This window comes from Amblyomma maculatum, chromosome 4 (genome assembly GCF_055883805.1).
Source record: "Amblyomma maculatum isolate TAMU_Amacu chromosome 4, ASM5588380v1, whole genome shotgun sequence".
In the NCBI taxonomy this organism is placed as follows: domain Eukaryota; kingdom Metazoa; phylum Arthropoda; class Arachnida; order Ixodida; family Ixodidae; genus Amblyomma; species Amblyomma maculatum.
The window spans coordinates 86,000,189-86,015,853 of NC_139347.1; the positions used below are offsets into that span (position 1 = coordinate 86,000,189).

A 15,665-nucleotide genomic window follows, 5' to 3' on the forward strand; every position below is an offset into this window, starting at 1 on the left:
AAGCTAGTGCCGCGTCCAACATGACGCCCATTGAAAAAGCATGCGCCGCTAATCGCTAGGCTGCTCGGCTCCTGGGGGCGGTAGATGCTAGTCGGAACAGCCCGCTTTCTTCGTCTCTTCTGTCGTTTTGTCCCTTGCGGAGCCACCGTACCGAGCAAACCCAAATACGCGACCCGGCCGTCCAGGCTCGGGTCACTGAGTGGGCCGAAGAGATCGCCGACAGGACGCAACTGGCGGCCATCTGGCGCGGCCAGCAAGCAAACTAAACCACTTAAAGCCGATGAAATAAATGTTTTCCCATCCATCCATGACAGTTGTTATTGCTCACCAGGTATAAGGCGCACTGACTCTTCGTTGAAATAAATTATCAAATCTGGATCACTAGATTCCGAGCAGTCTACAGCGCGAGAACACCCTGTCTCCTCGAGGTGAAGAAGAAAATTAGGAAGGAGCTGTGGTTCCACCTTGAACGCGAAAGACGCCAGCTCGGCAAGAAAACGTTCTATGCAGAGTGGGGCCACCCCATGATAATTTTCAAAGAAGAAAATGGAAAAATCGAAGTGAGAAATTAGAAGATTTGCTCGCGTCAGGCTTTGACCCGCCGGAGATGGCGCGGACGTGGTGCACTGGCACTGCGACTCCTCCCCGGCGGGAATAAGCCAGATAGGATGAGCCCCTTGGCTGGGAAAAGCCCGCTCCCCGAAACAACAGCCATCCATGTGCGGGAGGCCTTGCCTGGGGTTGCCGTAGGATGATGATGGTCGCTGGTTGAGGTCTGTACTACAGTGTTCTAGAATATTAGTCTGTACCCTCACAGTAGGACTGCACCTGGTGCTGCATCCTCCCTTCTAACTGACAAGGCAAGGCGCGCAAGGAAGATGAAGTAAGCGTTCATGGCAAACATGGAAGCAGCTAGAAAGAGGTGCCAGTTTGCACAGCGAAAACTACACAAAAAAGATGCAAAACAGAAAGCTTCATTGTGCAATTCAGGGTGGTTATTTGCCTCCCTGATGGAAAGCTAGCCCCGCCGGGGTGGTGCAGTGGTAAGACGTCCGACTACTGTGCCGGAGTACCGGGATGCGAACCCAACCTCGGCGGCTGCGTTTCGATGGAGGCGAAACGAAGAGGCGTCCGTGTGCTGTGGTCCTCGAGTAATTTCGACGGTGTTCAAAATTACTCCGTAGCTGTCCACTACGGCTCCTCTTTCTCTCTTTCCACTTTCACTCCCACTGTCCTCCCCTCCCTCACGGCGCGGTTGAGGTGTCCACAGAAAACGAGTGCGGCAGTTACCGCGCCTTTCCCTTCCTATAATTTAAACATTAACATGGAAAGCTATGCTGATATTCGAGGGTTGATTAAACCTCATAACGAGCTCCCGTTCCGCATGATTCTACGTCATTTAGGCCTAGTAGTCAATGCTTCACTCACAAAGCTGATAACGACGCTCATTTCATCGGACTAAGGCCAAAGATGTGTCAGTCCTGCACTAGAATGTTGGTCTTGTTTTGGAGCGTAAGCTATACTACTTGGGGTTCCCCTTCGAATTTTGCCTCGCTGGGTCCGCACGACCTCAATTAAGTCAGATACCGCGCCTTCCTTTCCCAAAACCTAACTTGACCGGCGGTGGCGGCGGCTGCATTTTGATGGCGGCGAAACGAAGTGGCGTCCATGTGGTGTGCGATGTCAGCATCCGTTAAAAATCCCCAGGTGGTCAAAATTACTCCGGAGCCTTTCACTACGGCACCATTTCTCTCTCTCCGATTTCACTCCACCCCGCCGGGGTGGCGCAGTGGTTACGGCGCTCGACTACTGTTCCCAAGGACGCGGGATCGAATCCCGGCCTCGGCGGCCGCTTTTCAATGGAGACGAAAAGTAAGGCGCCCGTGTGCTGTGCGATGTCAGTGCACGTTAAAGAACCCCAGGTGGTCGAAATTTCCGGAGCCCTCCACTACGGCGTCCCTCATAGCCGGAGTCGCTTTGGGATGTTAAACCCCAAAACCCAACCCGATTTCACTCCCACCCTCCTCCCTTCCCTAACGGCGCGTTTCAGGTGTCCACAGAAAACGTGTGACAGACACTGCGCCTTTCCTTTCCTTTGAACCAATTATTATTATTATTATTATTATTATTATTATTATTATTATTATTATTATTATTATTATTATTATTATTATTATTATTATTATTATTATTATTATTATTATTATTATTATTATTAATATTTAAATCCTCCCCGCCTTCCTCCCTTCCCATATATGCCGGTTCAGGTGTGCTCCTGACACTACGCATTTCATTTCCAAAAACAATATATAGATTTTTTTTTTGCAAACAAAATACTAAATAATCGCCGAAGGAATGAAAGGATAGTGCTACAGGTGCTGTAGAGTCTACTCTTCAGGTGAAACTTGAGCGTCCTGCAATTTAAAGCGTCAAACCGTGGGCAGCCTTATTAAACCATGCACAACCATGCTTAACAGAGCCTTCGCTAGTGGTGAGACGCCCGACTACTGTGCTGGAGTTCCCGGGTTCAAACCCGACCACGGCGGCTGCGTTTCAATGGAGGCGAAACGAAGTGGCGTCCGTGTGCTGTGCGATGTCAGCGCACGTTAAAGATCCCCAGGTGGTCGAAATACTCTGTAGCCCTCCACTACGGCTCCCCTTTCTCTCTATCCACTTTCACTCCCACCTTCATTCCTTCCCTTACGGCGCGGTTCAGGTGTCCACAGAGCAAGTGTGACAGATACTGCGCCTTTCCCTTCCTATGAACCACCCAACCAACCAACTGCGTTTAGGCCATGCCTAACACAGCACTATTTGCTGAGAAGAGGCAGCGCACAACGAGAACTATGAAGGGTCCGAAATTACTTCTGTCATCCGCAGAAATTCTTGAGCCGTGGCACCAGAGACAAGATCTTTTCTCATCTTCAAATGAGTGATATAACTATTACTAATGGTAGTCTACAAATCTCAAACCGCAACCATGTCCAATTTTATGGTAGAAATAAGGCAGGAAATGCGGTGCTTGGGTCACAAAACATAGAGAACAAGGGTTCAAGGGAAGCCTCAGCTTGGTAATCAACGTTTCGAGAGTACTTTTCTTCATCTGTGATGTGCACAGGTCAATTGTTAAAACTTAGTTAACCTGACGTGCTGACCATCACTGTTCTCCTTTCCTTTTTCTGGCGTCCGCCAACGCGCCTATTGCTATACCGCAAGAACCGTGTTTTAAGCTAAAGAAAATAATTCCTTAGAATTAGTGGTCGGCTTCACTGAAACAGGTGTCAAGTTTTGGGCCTCTGCTGTGTGCACCTTCTTCTTCTGTATTTAGGCTATTTTTCTTAGACATGCTCTCATCATACAACATTTTCTACGTTACGTGAGCCGCCATGTTTGTTCCTATTCATCACCAGCCTTGTCCTGCCCTGCACTGGAACATCCTGAGAACGGTCGGGTGATCCCGGAGAGATGCCTGCAGGGAATCGGAAACCACTTAAAGTCCAGGTGCTACTTCCAATGCAACCAGGGCTACGTGGCAGTTGGAGAAAAGATCACCACCTGCGACTGGAAGAACGTCCAAGGGCATGGGAAGGCGCTGAGGTGGAAGCGTCCTCCTGTAACCTGCAAGAAAGGTACGTCATCTCTCGGTGTGTACGGTGCGGCTCAGCCCCTTCAAACGCCATTTTTTTAATGCAGAAGCATACCTCTGTGTTCTGGATTTAAGCGAGTTGGCTCTGAAGCCTCCTTCGACCAACCACACACACAAAAAAAAAAGCTCGCCGTTCGTATGTCCGAACGCAAGCCAAGTCAAAGAGGTCAGCATCACTGGCCACTGCGTTAGAAAGGCAATTTATTGCTTTTCCAGCAGAAAACGCACTACTCCCCTTATCGGGATGGGGCTGGGACAGGTAGGTCACCGCCGCTTGCGGCGGGGGCCAACCTGCCATCGAATTTTTATCTGTGGTAGGCCGTCATTGCACCCACCACCGCTTCGGTGGTAGACGGCGGCTGTTGTTACTGCGCGCGCCTTTCTCTACCTTTTCCTTTTCATCTCTGTTTTCTCTTCTGTCTGTCTGCACGAGGCAGCGGAGGTGGCTCAGCTACAGAGCCAGTAGCAGGCCCGTGCAATTTCTTTTCCTTCTTCTTACAGCCACAACAACAACAACAACGCCGTGAAATACTTTTTAATGGATGTGTAAAATTTCGTACTGGCATGATCCTGCAAGTGGCAGTTTAAAAATGCAGCGGCATTTTAAGCAGACACTCTAACGATCGTGGAAATAGCTTCTATCGCAACCTCGGACATTAGACGTTAAATAGCGGATACTAGGTTGATTCTACTTCTCTTGGCAAAGTACATCCGCATAAGAATGACTAATTGCGACTCCCCGGATTTACTGTCTTGCGCATTATATATAATTTACTGCGTTCACCGCGTTACAAAACAAGCCACCTTTTTTTGCGACATGAAAGATGTCGAATTAGCTTGAAGCAAGTGAATCACTTACTAGAACAGTATCACAAACAACAATCGGAAAATCTGTTTTACGCAGTTTACACAAGCAGTCGTGTAAGCGTATTTTCATTGCACTTTGAAGCGGCCTTATCAAAACCTTTTACGTGTAAGTCAGTGGCGGCTGTACCTCTAACCACGCGGGCGAACACGCAGCTGTTCTGACCGCTCTCATTGGTCCTATAGCGTAACAATTAGGAGATCAGAGTACCGGCCCGTGATAATGCACCATACAATAGAGAGAAGGTAATCAATCACATAAACCGTATGCAAAACGAAAATGCATCAGATACTTCTCCCATGCCTGTTTGGACAGCAGTTGCGTTTCTGTCGTGGCACACAGACCTCAGGGTGTAGGTCATTTACCTTCAGTTTAAAGGCGTGATACCATATAACTTATAGCTCACTTATCCAGAATATCTAATGCTCATTGAGATAAATACTGACTAACATTGATAGTTCTACTTTGATATTAGTTTGTTTTAGATTGCTTAACTGAGCATTGATACCGCAAAATTTCTGCGCGACACCAAAGACAAAGCGAAGCTCACAACGACACGAAGACCTTCACCGCATACGAGTTTTAAGAAGCTTCAAACAAAGGGATCGGCAAATAGGGGCACCTCGAAGCGTAGAAGTGACGTAGAAGTAACGTAGAAGGACGTAGAAGAGACGTACGGGTCCACAACATCCTTGCTAGTCATCTACCGACCCTCCTTGCTGGGCCAGTGGCTGCTCTGCTGTTCATCATCTGCGCACGAAGCTGCAGTTAAGCGGCCGCATGCTTTGGATACAAGGTGCGAAAAAGGTTCACGTAAAATTCGCTCGCAACAGCACTTTAAGGAACTATGTACATTGCTGTGTACATAGCCCACTGAGAGCGCGTTGCATCTAGCAATACTATTTTTTGCTCCAGATCATTTTTAGTGCGTATTTTTTTATCTTGAGTTGTGGGGTTTTCTGTCATAAAGATGGCTCGGGGCATGGGAAACGCCGTTGTGGAACGTAGACCTTATAGGATGGGACGACGGCCGTTCTAATGTGATTGCACTGGAGTACCCTAAAACAAAAATGTACGGCGTACGCGTTTGTATGAATTAAGCCTCGTGGCAGTAATGTAACACAGCGGCTATAATCAAACACCACCTATACAAAGACACCAGGTAAAATAAAGTATTATATATGATGAAACGCTGGCTATAGGAAACTAGCAAATTAGCAATGGTACTTCAGTGACAGGTCGTGTAGTAACTGGGCTATATTGATTATAGCGAAATTGATGTTGCAAGTCGCTGCAGTGGTTGTAGTGATGCAGTACAGAAGTGCTACACCGATAGAACTGCGGAATGGAAAATTTAGACGAATGGTATCACATTGTCTCCGCTCCAATTCAATTGATCTCCCCTAAACATTCTTTTATTGATGCATTTTGCCTCCTAATCGAAACGCCGCTGCAGCGGCTGGGATCGAACCAGCAATAGAACCTGCGGGCAGCCGAACACTAAAAGCTATCGAGGTGCCGAGTGAATTCAGTACCCTAGATGTCGCAAATACTACCGATTATTATACCTTGTACAAAGAATCAAGTAATAATATTTTGCCCTACAAAGATTGAGGTAGCATGTGTTCCGCAATTTTTATTCAGAAATTTTTTACCTCCTGTGTTAACTTTTTTCTCTATTTCAAGCACATGTGTGCATAACGGGAATTTATTCAAAGACCAGTGTCCTGGAGTTTTGAAGTTGCTGTTGCAGTCGATTGTGGCACATTTTGCACAAATTTTCACACCTTTCGGTAAAAATGCAACAGGGGTTTAGAGCCAATGTTCCTCTTTTTTTCCTCCTTTCCACAGAAACGGCTCCTGTTCGCATTACATGTCCTCCGAGTATCACGCTCACCCTCCCTAAAGGACAACGTTCTATGGACCCTGATCTGCCGCCACCAGTTACCAACGTTGACCTGCAGAACGTCGAAATGCTCATCGATGGTCTCCCCATTCCAGGTCCTTTAGAGTACGGGGACGTAGAAGTGACGTACGTGGCCACGAATCCCGAGACCAATTCCACAGCTACGTGTTCGTTTCAGCTCACAATTGACGGTAAGCACGGCCTTAGCCTGGGTCCGGAACAGATGCCCGAATAATGACTAAATCGCAGAGTGCTTCACGAGAGCACTGTTCAAGATTAGCCGCATAAGCGAACCAGTGAGAGTAAAAATATAGCTCATAAGTCAGAATACTAAACAGAAAAGACATTTCAACTCGACAGCATTCAGGGCCCCGTGTCGCATAAAAGCTGTTGTCGGCGTTGTGGTTGTAACGAGAAGTTCAGAAGGTGAAGAAACAATAAATTTTTTGTGGGAACCAGCGGAGTCGAACAGAGTTCATTCGCAGTTCGAGGTGAGCATGCAACCAGTACGCCACAAAACCACATTGTTTTTCTCATAATAAAGATGGGTCTAATGTATAAATTGCCTTATGACTGTCCACTAATGTTTAAGTGCGTCATTAGAAACTAATTACGCAAGTAATAGTTAAGCGAGCAGCAAAGAATATTTCCGTTTTGCTTACCTGCGATGCGGCGCTCACTGGAAAATTCCTTCGTTCATAAGGCGCTGCCGCCACAGATGGCGCGAGCCTCCGCCCGATTCAAAGCCTCCATCTATCGTCTTGAAGCAATTGGGGTTTAAACGCTATCGTTTTGTACTCTTGAAGGCGAAGCTTAAGCGCCCTCCAATTTTTTAACGCACGAATAGGAGGTATTCATGTGACGTCATGGGCTCCATGTTTTGCTGCAGAGCAGAGCTTCAGCACCGCAAGCCGGAACAGATAATCATACGCCGATGAGATAGGCCTGCTGCATTTCACCGCACTTCATGCACCACTAAATGGCCGCCACAGTGATTGTAGGTGCATACTTCTTATAGTACCGCCAATTTTTGTTGTTGTTTTTTTTTTTCATGCTGACTAGGTGAGTGCAATCGGCTGCGTTAGTTTGCGCACCAGTGTGGCCATACTTCGACTTTGCAAAGCTCTAGGCCAGCAACACCTTCAAGGTGCGCAAAAGTTATTCTGGTACGCAGAACTGGAGGCCAATTTTGTAAAACGTTTGTTTCGGGAACAGGGCTCCTATACGTTACCTCAGTGAGTGCATCAACTGAGAACTTACTGTTAGTACTTCAAACACGCTGACTGGTAGAAGGAAAATCAATCAAATTATCAACCTGCGACATTATGCGCCACTTTAGGAAAAACGCTTTGCTTGTATGAGGAACCTAAAGGGCTTCATGATTAGTATTTGAGGTAGATCATAAAGTTCTTGCATTATATTCAACAATGGCCATCTGTCTATGTTGCAACATCTGCAAGAAATTTTCCAAAATTCCCGATTCGGGGCCTCGCGGCAAATCAAGAGACTGTACAGGCTTCCGGCCGAATGTTTGTGCATTACATGATGCAGTACACGTGGTGTGAGCAGCAGAAGACCGTCAGAGGTTCACCTCAGGCATCGCGAAATATCGGGGAGCCCACCGACTATTTGCTTTCATCGATTCGCCGCCGCCTTCAGCCCAGCGAGTTTGGTGAGCCCGCCGTCGAATCGATTTCATCATCGCCGGATTCAGTAACGAGTTTTCAAATGTGTGTTTCCGTTAGGCCCGAAACCCTTCAAACACCCAAAAGCTGACTGCTCGAGCAAGCTTCATTGACGCAAAAGAAACGACGAAGCTCGTAAACAGAGAAATGATACGGCAAGCATTCGCTGTGAACGTGAAAGCGAGCTCACGTGAGCGAGTCACTGTGGAAACCGCAAGTACACAAGATAACGTGTAAATCATTAAGTGCTCTTAAAGCCCATTGTCGGTCTGGCAGATGGAGCAACCTTGGATGGAGAACATAGCACCTAACCGGTGGCGAATACGAAGGCGAACTTGTACGAAGTTTTATTTTTTCGTGGGTTGCCACCTGCCCACTATATACGACGCGGTCACTGGATCAGTACATGAGCCAACAACCGCCTTCCTAACCTCGTGGTGACATATTCCAGAGCACTGTAGCCGAAGCGAGCCAGCAGCGCGGAGGAGCCTATACTCCCTGCCCTGTAGCCCGAGCGGCGCATGCGCATTTCTGACGGCATCTGACATGCGTAGCGACAGCACCACGTGAGTTATCGCACAAGATAGTATGGAGGAAGACGCCAAAGCCATCGTGGCGCCATTCATCGGCATGGCATGTCGTCCATTGCCATGCCAAGCAAAATACGCTAAGAGATGCTGAGCGTGCTGTCCAATGTGCTACCGAACCTATTTCATGCTTATAACTACTCTTGATTGCGGGCGAGGCATCGATTTTTGGTAGCCGAAACATAGGCCCTAATAGAAGTGTTTATTTCCTTAATACTCTATGCTCCTTCCAGCGTACGAGTTGAGAGGGAAAAGGTGAATGTTCATTTTAAGGTCAAAGCTATATATGGTTCATCGGCAGCAAAACCCGGCGGATTTGCCAGCAGTCAACTGTGGTCGAAGAACCTCAGTTGGTCCAGCAGGACTATGACGTCATCACGCCGAGGATCAGACTCAGAAACAGGCGCTAAATAATTAATGCTCTCTTGGCCCACGTGAACTCGTAAAAGCAAACTATTTTGATTGAGGTGGATTAAAGGCAGGGCCCGATGATTTGCGGTGCATTAAGTGTACATTTTGCATTATGGTGGATTACAGTATATTATGAAAAACTAATATGATTACGATGGATCCTGGATCCTGGTCTCGTTAGATTTCTACGTATTACGAGTGAATCACATTGGATTAGGACGACATAGGGTGGATTTTGATTAATAAAGTTGTAGCTGTATTTATTTGGACTGTTGTGGATTAGGAAAATTGTATTCAGTTACGAATGATTAACGTACAATTAGGTTGGCATCCAGCTGGTTGAGGTGGATTGCGGTTCATTGTAGTGGGTCCGAAGCAGTAGCTTGAAAGTGGATGGCGTTTGATTGAGCTGCATGTTGAGCATGATGCCCAATTAGGGCGGAAAATTGGATTACGGTTAACTGTGGTAAATTAAGGGTGAATTATGGTGGATTATTCAGTCAATTAAATGAAGTCGATTTCGCCTTTACAGAGCGTAAATAGTCTTAAGTGTTCGTAAAATTTTAATCACCTATGTGTATGATGTCGCACAAGGTAGATCAAAAATGCTTGCAGGAGAATGATGGGTGGTCAACATCTATCAGTATTTAGGCTTTCTTCATTCGACTTTCGTACCTTTCCTTCAGCCCCCTTTGCCCTTCAGAATGCCTGTAGCTATACTGATAGCCTTCAAACTGAAAGTGAGGAATGAAAGTAAAGTACATGGGAATAAGAGCATAAAATATGAACTTTATTTCCTGGAAACTGCCAAAAAAAAAAAACTATAATTTTGGCTCTGTTTTTGTAGTCATTCGAGTCCATGCACTTGTTTTTATTGCAGACAAGGAGCCGCCGAAGGTGGTTCGCTGTCCAGGAAACGTGTCTGTGGTATCCACTTCCCTGGAAGGTGTTACGGTGCATTGGGATGAGCCTCAGTTCTCAGACAACGTCGAAGTCCAGTACGTCAAGGAAACCAAGGTGCGACCGGTGTCTGCACTATTGAGAACATGCTAACGAACGCACTGCCCTTCCATGGCTAAGACTAGAGGCACAGGAGTGCATGTTTAGAACTCTTATGGCGTCCACCCAGAAAGCGATAGCTCCGTTTTTATCTTGCACGTGCGTGCGATCCTTCAAAACCGAATCCTATAAAGAAAAAGAAAAAAAAAGAAGCGAACTGTCCGCTTTTTACGAATATAGCTGTTCACATGAACAAACCAATTACGTGAGTTAGGTTGAAAAACAGCATTTTTCTCGACTTCTAAAAGATGTCACCTGAGCCACAGGATAGAATCTAGGCTCTGTCCTGTGAAGGTCATGTTAGGGGCGGGGCTTCGAGATTGATTTTGTTTTGTTGTGCAAGAAAGCTGCTTCATTAAGGCGAAAAATTTACTTGCCCCATTGCTCGAAAATTCGTCCGTCGGCCTTATTGTCATCACTCCGTGGTGGCGATAAACGATGGGGGCAATGGCATTCATAAGAGATTGGAAACAGAAAATTTAATCCTTAAGAATTCCGGAGTCTGCGCCATTCTACAGTGTCTTCCAATGATTATTCACAGAGGAACTAGCGATTGTACTGGTATTTCAGAGTGCTTTGTGCCGGGCCTATTAAAGCTGTGCAAATTACAGATACTGTTCATTTATTTTCAAGAGTCAAAAAAACCTAATTTTACGTGCCTACTTTATGGCGATGCGCAGCGAATTTGTCATTCAGGTTTTGCATTACGTGTTTTTGTTTGTTTGTTTTGTGTTTAATCCATCGCTGCTTTGTACTATCGGCTCCTTTGAAACAAAAACAGTTTCGATTATTGTTGAATGTCAAATGAGAATCAGTGCATCGAAGTCATCCTAACAGTCTTTGGGAGAAGCGTTAACTGGATCTGGCTAATATTGCGATACCATTCCAATTCTAGTCCTCATTGGCCAGCGCGGTTAAGCCTGTTCTTGTTTGGCTGAGGGGGTATTGAAGGCTGATCAAGAACCGGAAGCCAACCACTCAAAGCAGAATCTCTGAAAGCGCATCATCTCGATGACAATGCGCAAATATTTCAATACAAAAAATTTCAATTGAAGAAAAAGATACCCGTATATTTTCCCACAAGAAAACCAATCAGCAGCAAATACATTATGCTAACTGATACGCAAGTGTCAAACAGATGGTGTTACAAACAGATACAATCTGATAGGACTCCGGACTACTCTGGACGATCTGCTACTTTTTAACATACACAGAGACTGTCGCTGCGGCCGGTAACTAATAAGTGACCAACTGGTACCCATTTAACACATTTTGGCATTGGGAAATTATTCTTTAAAATAAGCACAGGTTGGTCGCTTAACTCTTTTTTGTTGTTGTTGTTGTTGTTGTTGTTGTTGTTTATGCGTTTTCATGGCTTTCATTCCCTGTTATGGTGCCATATATCTTTGTGTTCTGTACCAAGTTGGGATTTTTTTTCCCTAACCACTACGCGTGCCGCTTTTCCTGGTCCTTTCCTCCGCTGCTTTAGTTTGATAGTCTTGTTCCAGTCCATCACAACGGTTCTTCTAATGTACCAACCAACCTAGATCCAAGAAAAATAGAAAGCATGCCCGACAGTCGAACGGAATGGACGTTGAGCCACCAACCTCTGTAAATGTTTTCAGTAACATAACGCTTCGACATGACACGAGGGGTTGACTGCCAATGACTTTCGTCTCTCTTCCTTTCCAGACACCCGGATCTGTGTTCAACTTTGGCCGTCACGTGGTTCACTACACCGCTAGAGACGTCGCTGGAAACGAGGCTGTTTGCAAATTTTATGTTCATGTCACACGTACGTATAGAAGAATATTGTGTTTTATTGCAATTATATAGGTAATGACACTTCAAATTGCGATAATGAAACGCTCCTCCGCAACTGGCACGCTGAGAACGGCTTTGTGGTTTTTACGAAGCACAGAAAGCCACTCCCGTTCCCGTTCTATAACAACTTCCCAGCTCCTTGAAAACGGAACTCAATATTCTCCTGTTCCATTAACACTCGTTATTTCTAACACGTGTTGGTCACGCACGTCTATAACTATCTCTTGAATGTCCCGTAACATTCCTGACAATTCTTAACATGCCGTCGTTCACAATTTTCACTTGGCTCTGAGGTGAGGTGTATGAAGAAGGAGGCCTTTGTTCGCGCCCAAACAGATATTCAGGACGGAAATCTCACAAATCTAGTATTGACACAGATAAAGCATGTCGTGATCCGTGATCAAGGTCCACTGAGCGCGTTAGAGATCCCACTCATGAAGCTAGTTCCGCTGCAACACCGCTGTTGCAGCAGAACTCCGCACCGCTGCTAAAGTTGAATGCGTCATGTATCACCGAAAAACTGAGCTCGCGGTTTTTCCTATTTGTTTGCGCAATTTTTCGGCAATCAGTTCTCTCTTCCACAGCCGCAAAAGCTGAGCCCAAGTTCCAAACTTGAGCTGCATTTGCGAGCTGTTCCCTTTTGATAGGCATTCATCTGCCTGCTTTCTAAAGTTGTAGTGGCATTGAGCTCGGGGAAGAGAAGGAAGGAGGTAGGAAAAAAACTAAGATGTAGAACCGAGCTGTTATATTTTCATGGGAATGAGAAGCGACCCCTGCGTTGTCTACCAACCTTAGAACACAGCCAACTTGTCTTGCGCAGTGCACTGAACATCCTCATTTTTGATCTAGGAACTTCGGTGAAGGGATTTCAAGAGCATGTTTTTTTTATAGGAATATGCGAATTAGTGTATTATATAAGAAATAGTTTCAAACGCGGTATTTGCTTACCTGTATACTCGACCGTGCTGCGCGATATATATGGGTGTGTTCAGACAAGAACGGTATTCGAGGTCCCATGACTATTTTTTTTTCTTTTCACCGAAACTTCTATATTAGGTTTGAAAATGTCTCCACACAAAGGAATAAACCTTAGTTTTGCAAGATATGGCATAGTTTTCTCGGAAAATAATCGTTTAACACTAGAGGTGGAAAACGCCGTTTTTGCCACTTCAAAAAGTTCCAAGTTTGGACACCTGCTGCTTCGGCACTAAAATCTTGCCATATATAATTTTAGTCAAAAAATCTACGCAACTATATTTTTATAAACACTATTCTAAAATCATTTTGTTGTGGCAGTTGGTTTAGTAAAAAAAAAATCGCGAACTTTACTTCAGGAGCGGCGAGCTGCAAAAATATTCATTTTCAACCTTATTTATTGGAATATGATACCTTGAGTTCTTTGCATTGAAACTTTTTTCTTTATTATTCGGGTTACTTTCTTAACCACAGACAAAATTTGGAACACTAGATCGCTAGCTGTGCTCTCCACAACGCATCAAATCGCCCAAGATTTGAAAACCGCAAAAAAGGAGCAACTTTGATCCCAGTTTAAAAAAGAAACTCCTTCTTCGATTTTTATCAAAATCCCTCTCCGGAGTTCCCAGCACGTCATATACGCACTAGAAACTTGCCGCATTATGCTGTTTAATATTATAAAAATGAATATATATTTTATTGCTTGTCCTGAAAATCGCCAATATGTAGCCCTAGATTCCGGAACGACTCAGTAAAGTGTTGCCACTGAAACATTTCGTCTATATTATCGAGGCCTTGTTCTTTATTTCTGGAAAAGTTTGAAAATCTAGAGCGGTCCAATCTTTCTCCATATTATTTTGAAAACGACCAAAATTCAAGAATTTCAGAAGATGGACAACTTTGATTCGAATTTAAAATTCGAATTTTCTTAATTTCAGAAAATGAACAACTTTGATTCGAATTTAAAAACCTACCCCGACTTCAATATTTATTGAAATCAACTAAACACAATCCCAAGTACTCTATAAATATCAGACACGGAAAAGTATTACATTATATAAATTAAATTTCAAAACAAATGTAAAACTAAGCGCATGTTTTTAATCTATAGACGTGCATGTAGCATTAAGGAGTAGACGTCAAAACTTCGGTATGCAATTGTGCGTTGCGTGTAAGTGTGACAGCAAATTTTATTTTATTTATTACGTTAGCAGTCAAGAAATGGTCCGCAAGGGAGAGTTGAATTCCGATAAGGAAGCAGTGGTGACTCTAACTAAAGGTTATGTTTAATGTTTGCGTCGGGATGGCATACTAGCGATGAACCCGATGCTGCTGCATTTGTGTTGGCTAAGACACTTATCACTCCCTTACCATTTTATAAAGAGGCGTTGGCGCAGTTTGGTATCTGTTCTTTGGACGATCGCACGCACTGGCTAAATATCCAACTCAGAATACAAAACATATTAGCTATTCAGCTCTAGCTATAGCATCGATTTGAATCTAACTAGTTATAGATCGTTTTTATTTATCTTTACATGTTCCTTTCTTTATTCGGTAAATCCTACAGATTTTGGCGTGGACAACGCATAGGCGATACATGCATGTAGTACATGTATATGTCCTTGTGTTACTTTGCTAAAAAACCAAATCATGTGAACACGACCGCTTGTTAGCCCTCACACCATTCAACGTAGCCTGTATATTCTTGGAACGCTTTTGATGTTATTCAAAGATTTAGTACAGGGCGAAGGATATGCACGCAAGAGTGTCATTAAAGATTACATTTATTTCGTACCGAAGTTCATTTTTCGTTTGGGTTATACATGAAGGAAAGTGTTAAATGTATCGAGCGTATGGAGGAGAACTATCAAGAAGGTATAAATGATTACCACTCGTAATAATCGCGAGTAAACGCATGCAAATGAGCACGCCTCTCTCACACGTTTACCAACTGCTTCGTAGTGCGCCAAATGCGGGAGTCACACTGACTGGTTCTGTCGCTTTTCGCTCATTTCCAATAAGCGCACATTTGGCACGATCGAAATAGATCTCATATGTCGCACGCGAGCATGTCGCACAGTTGGAGCAGAACCTGAATTTGCACGGCTTTTTGCACGTGGCACGCCGCGCCTGCCGCAGGCAAGGAATGTCGCTACCCGACTGACATCGAGCACGGCAGCACCGGCTGCGCGAATTGGCTGAAGGGTGTCACTTGCGAGCCGACCTGCGATGACGGCTACGCGCTCCCTAGTAACGTGTCTCTCTTCTACACCTGCGACCTGGCCGGCGTCTGGGACCCAAGACCCTGGATACCGAACTGTCAGGGTGAGTACATTACAAGTATGCATCAAGTTTATCCGGTCGATCCTCAGACACGGAGCAGTTTAATGGGAAGTGCATGGTCTATGACCGAGGCTGGTTTGAGGACAACTCTGCACTCTTGGGGACCACCAACTGAGAAATAGATCTGAATCACGCTGCTTAATTTTACACGGATATTCAAACACTTTGAAGTCACTTTAATTTTTGCTTCCTTTTTTTTGGTATTCCGGGCTAACAGGAAAATCAGTACTTTTCGTTTATTCTTTACTTCCCTTCATTCTTTTGGTGGGATTACAGGGTGCACTTAAGCAGATCCTACTAATGTGCGGCTTTCATTAACGCCTTACGGCTAGTCTTTCGCATACCTAGGCTGTTTTCATTCTCC

General features: G+C 44.9%; 1 protein-coding gene across 1 annotated transcript in view; it reads left to right on the plus strand.

Annotated features, from left to right (window-relative positions):
- The window catches only part of LOC146191564 (uncharacterized), a 107,414-nt gene that overhangs the window by 72,352 nt on the left and 19,397 nt on the right, over nucleotides 1-15,665 (plus strand). The window contains exons 21-25 of the mRNA XM_084602072.1: nucleotides 3,411-3,629; nucleotides 6,363-6,608; nucleotides 9,981-10,117; nucleotides 11,852-11,954; nucleotides 15,098-15,283. Of these exons, the coding sequence (XP_084458198.1) occupies nucleotides 3,411-3,629; nucleotides 6,363-6,608; nucleotides 9,981-10,117; nucleotides 11,852-11,954; nucleotides 15,098-15,283 (891 nt within the window). The remainder of the gene's footprint in view (nucleotides 1-3,410; nucleotides 3,630-6,362; nucleotides 6,609-9,980; nucleotides 10,118-11,851; nucleotides 11,955-15,097; nucleotides 15,284-15,665) is intronic.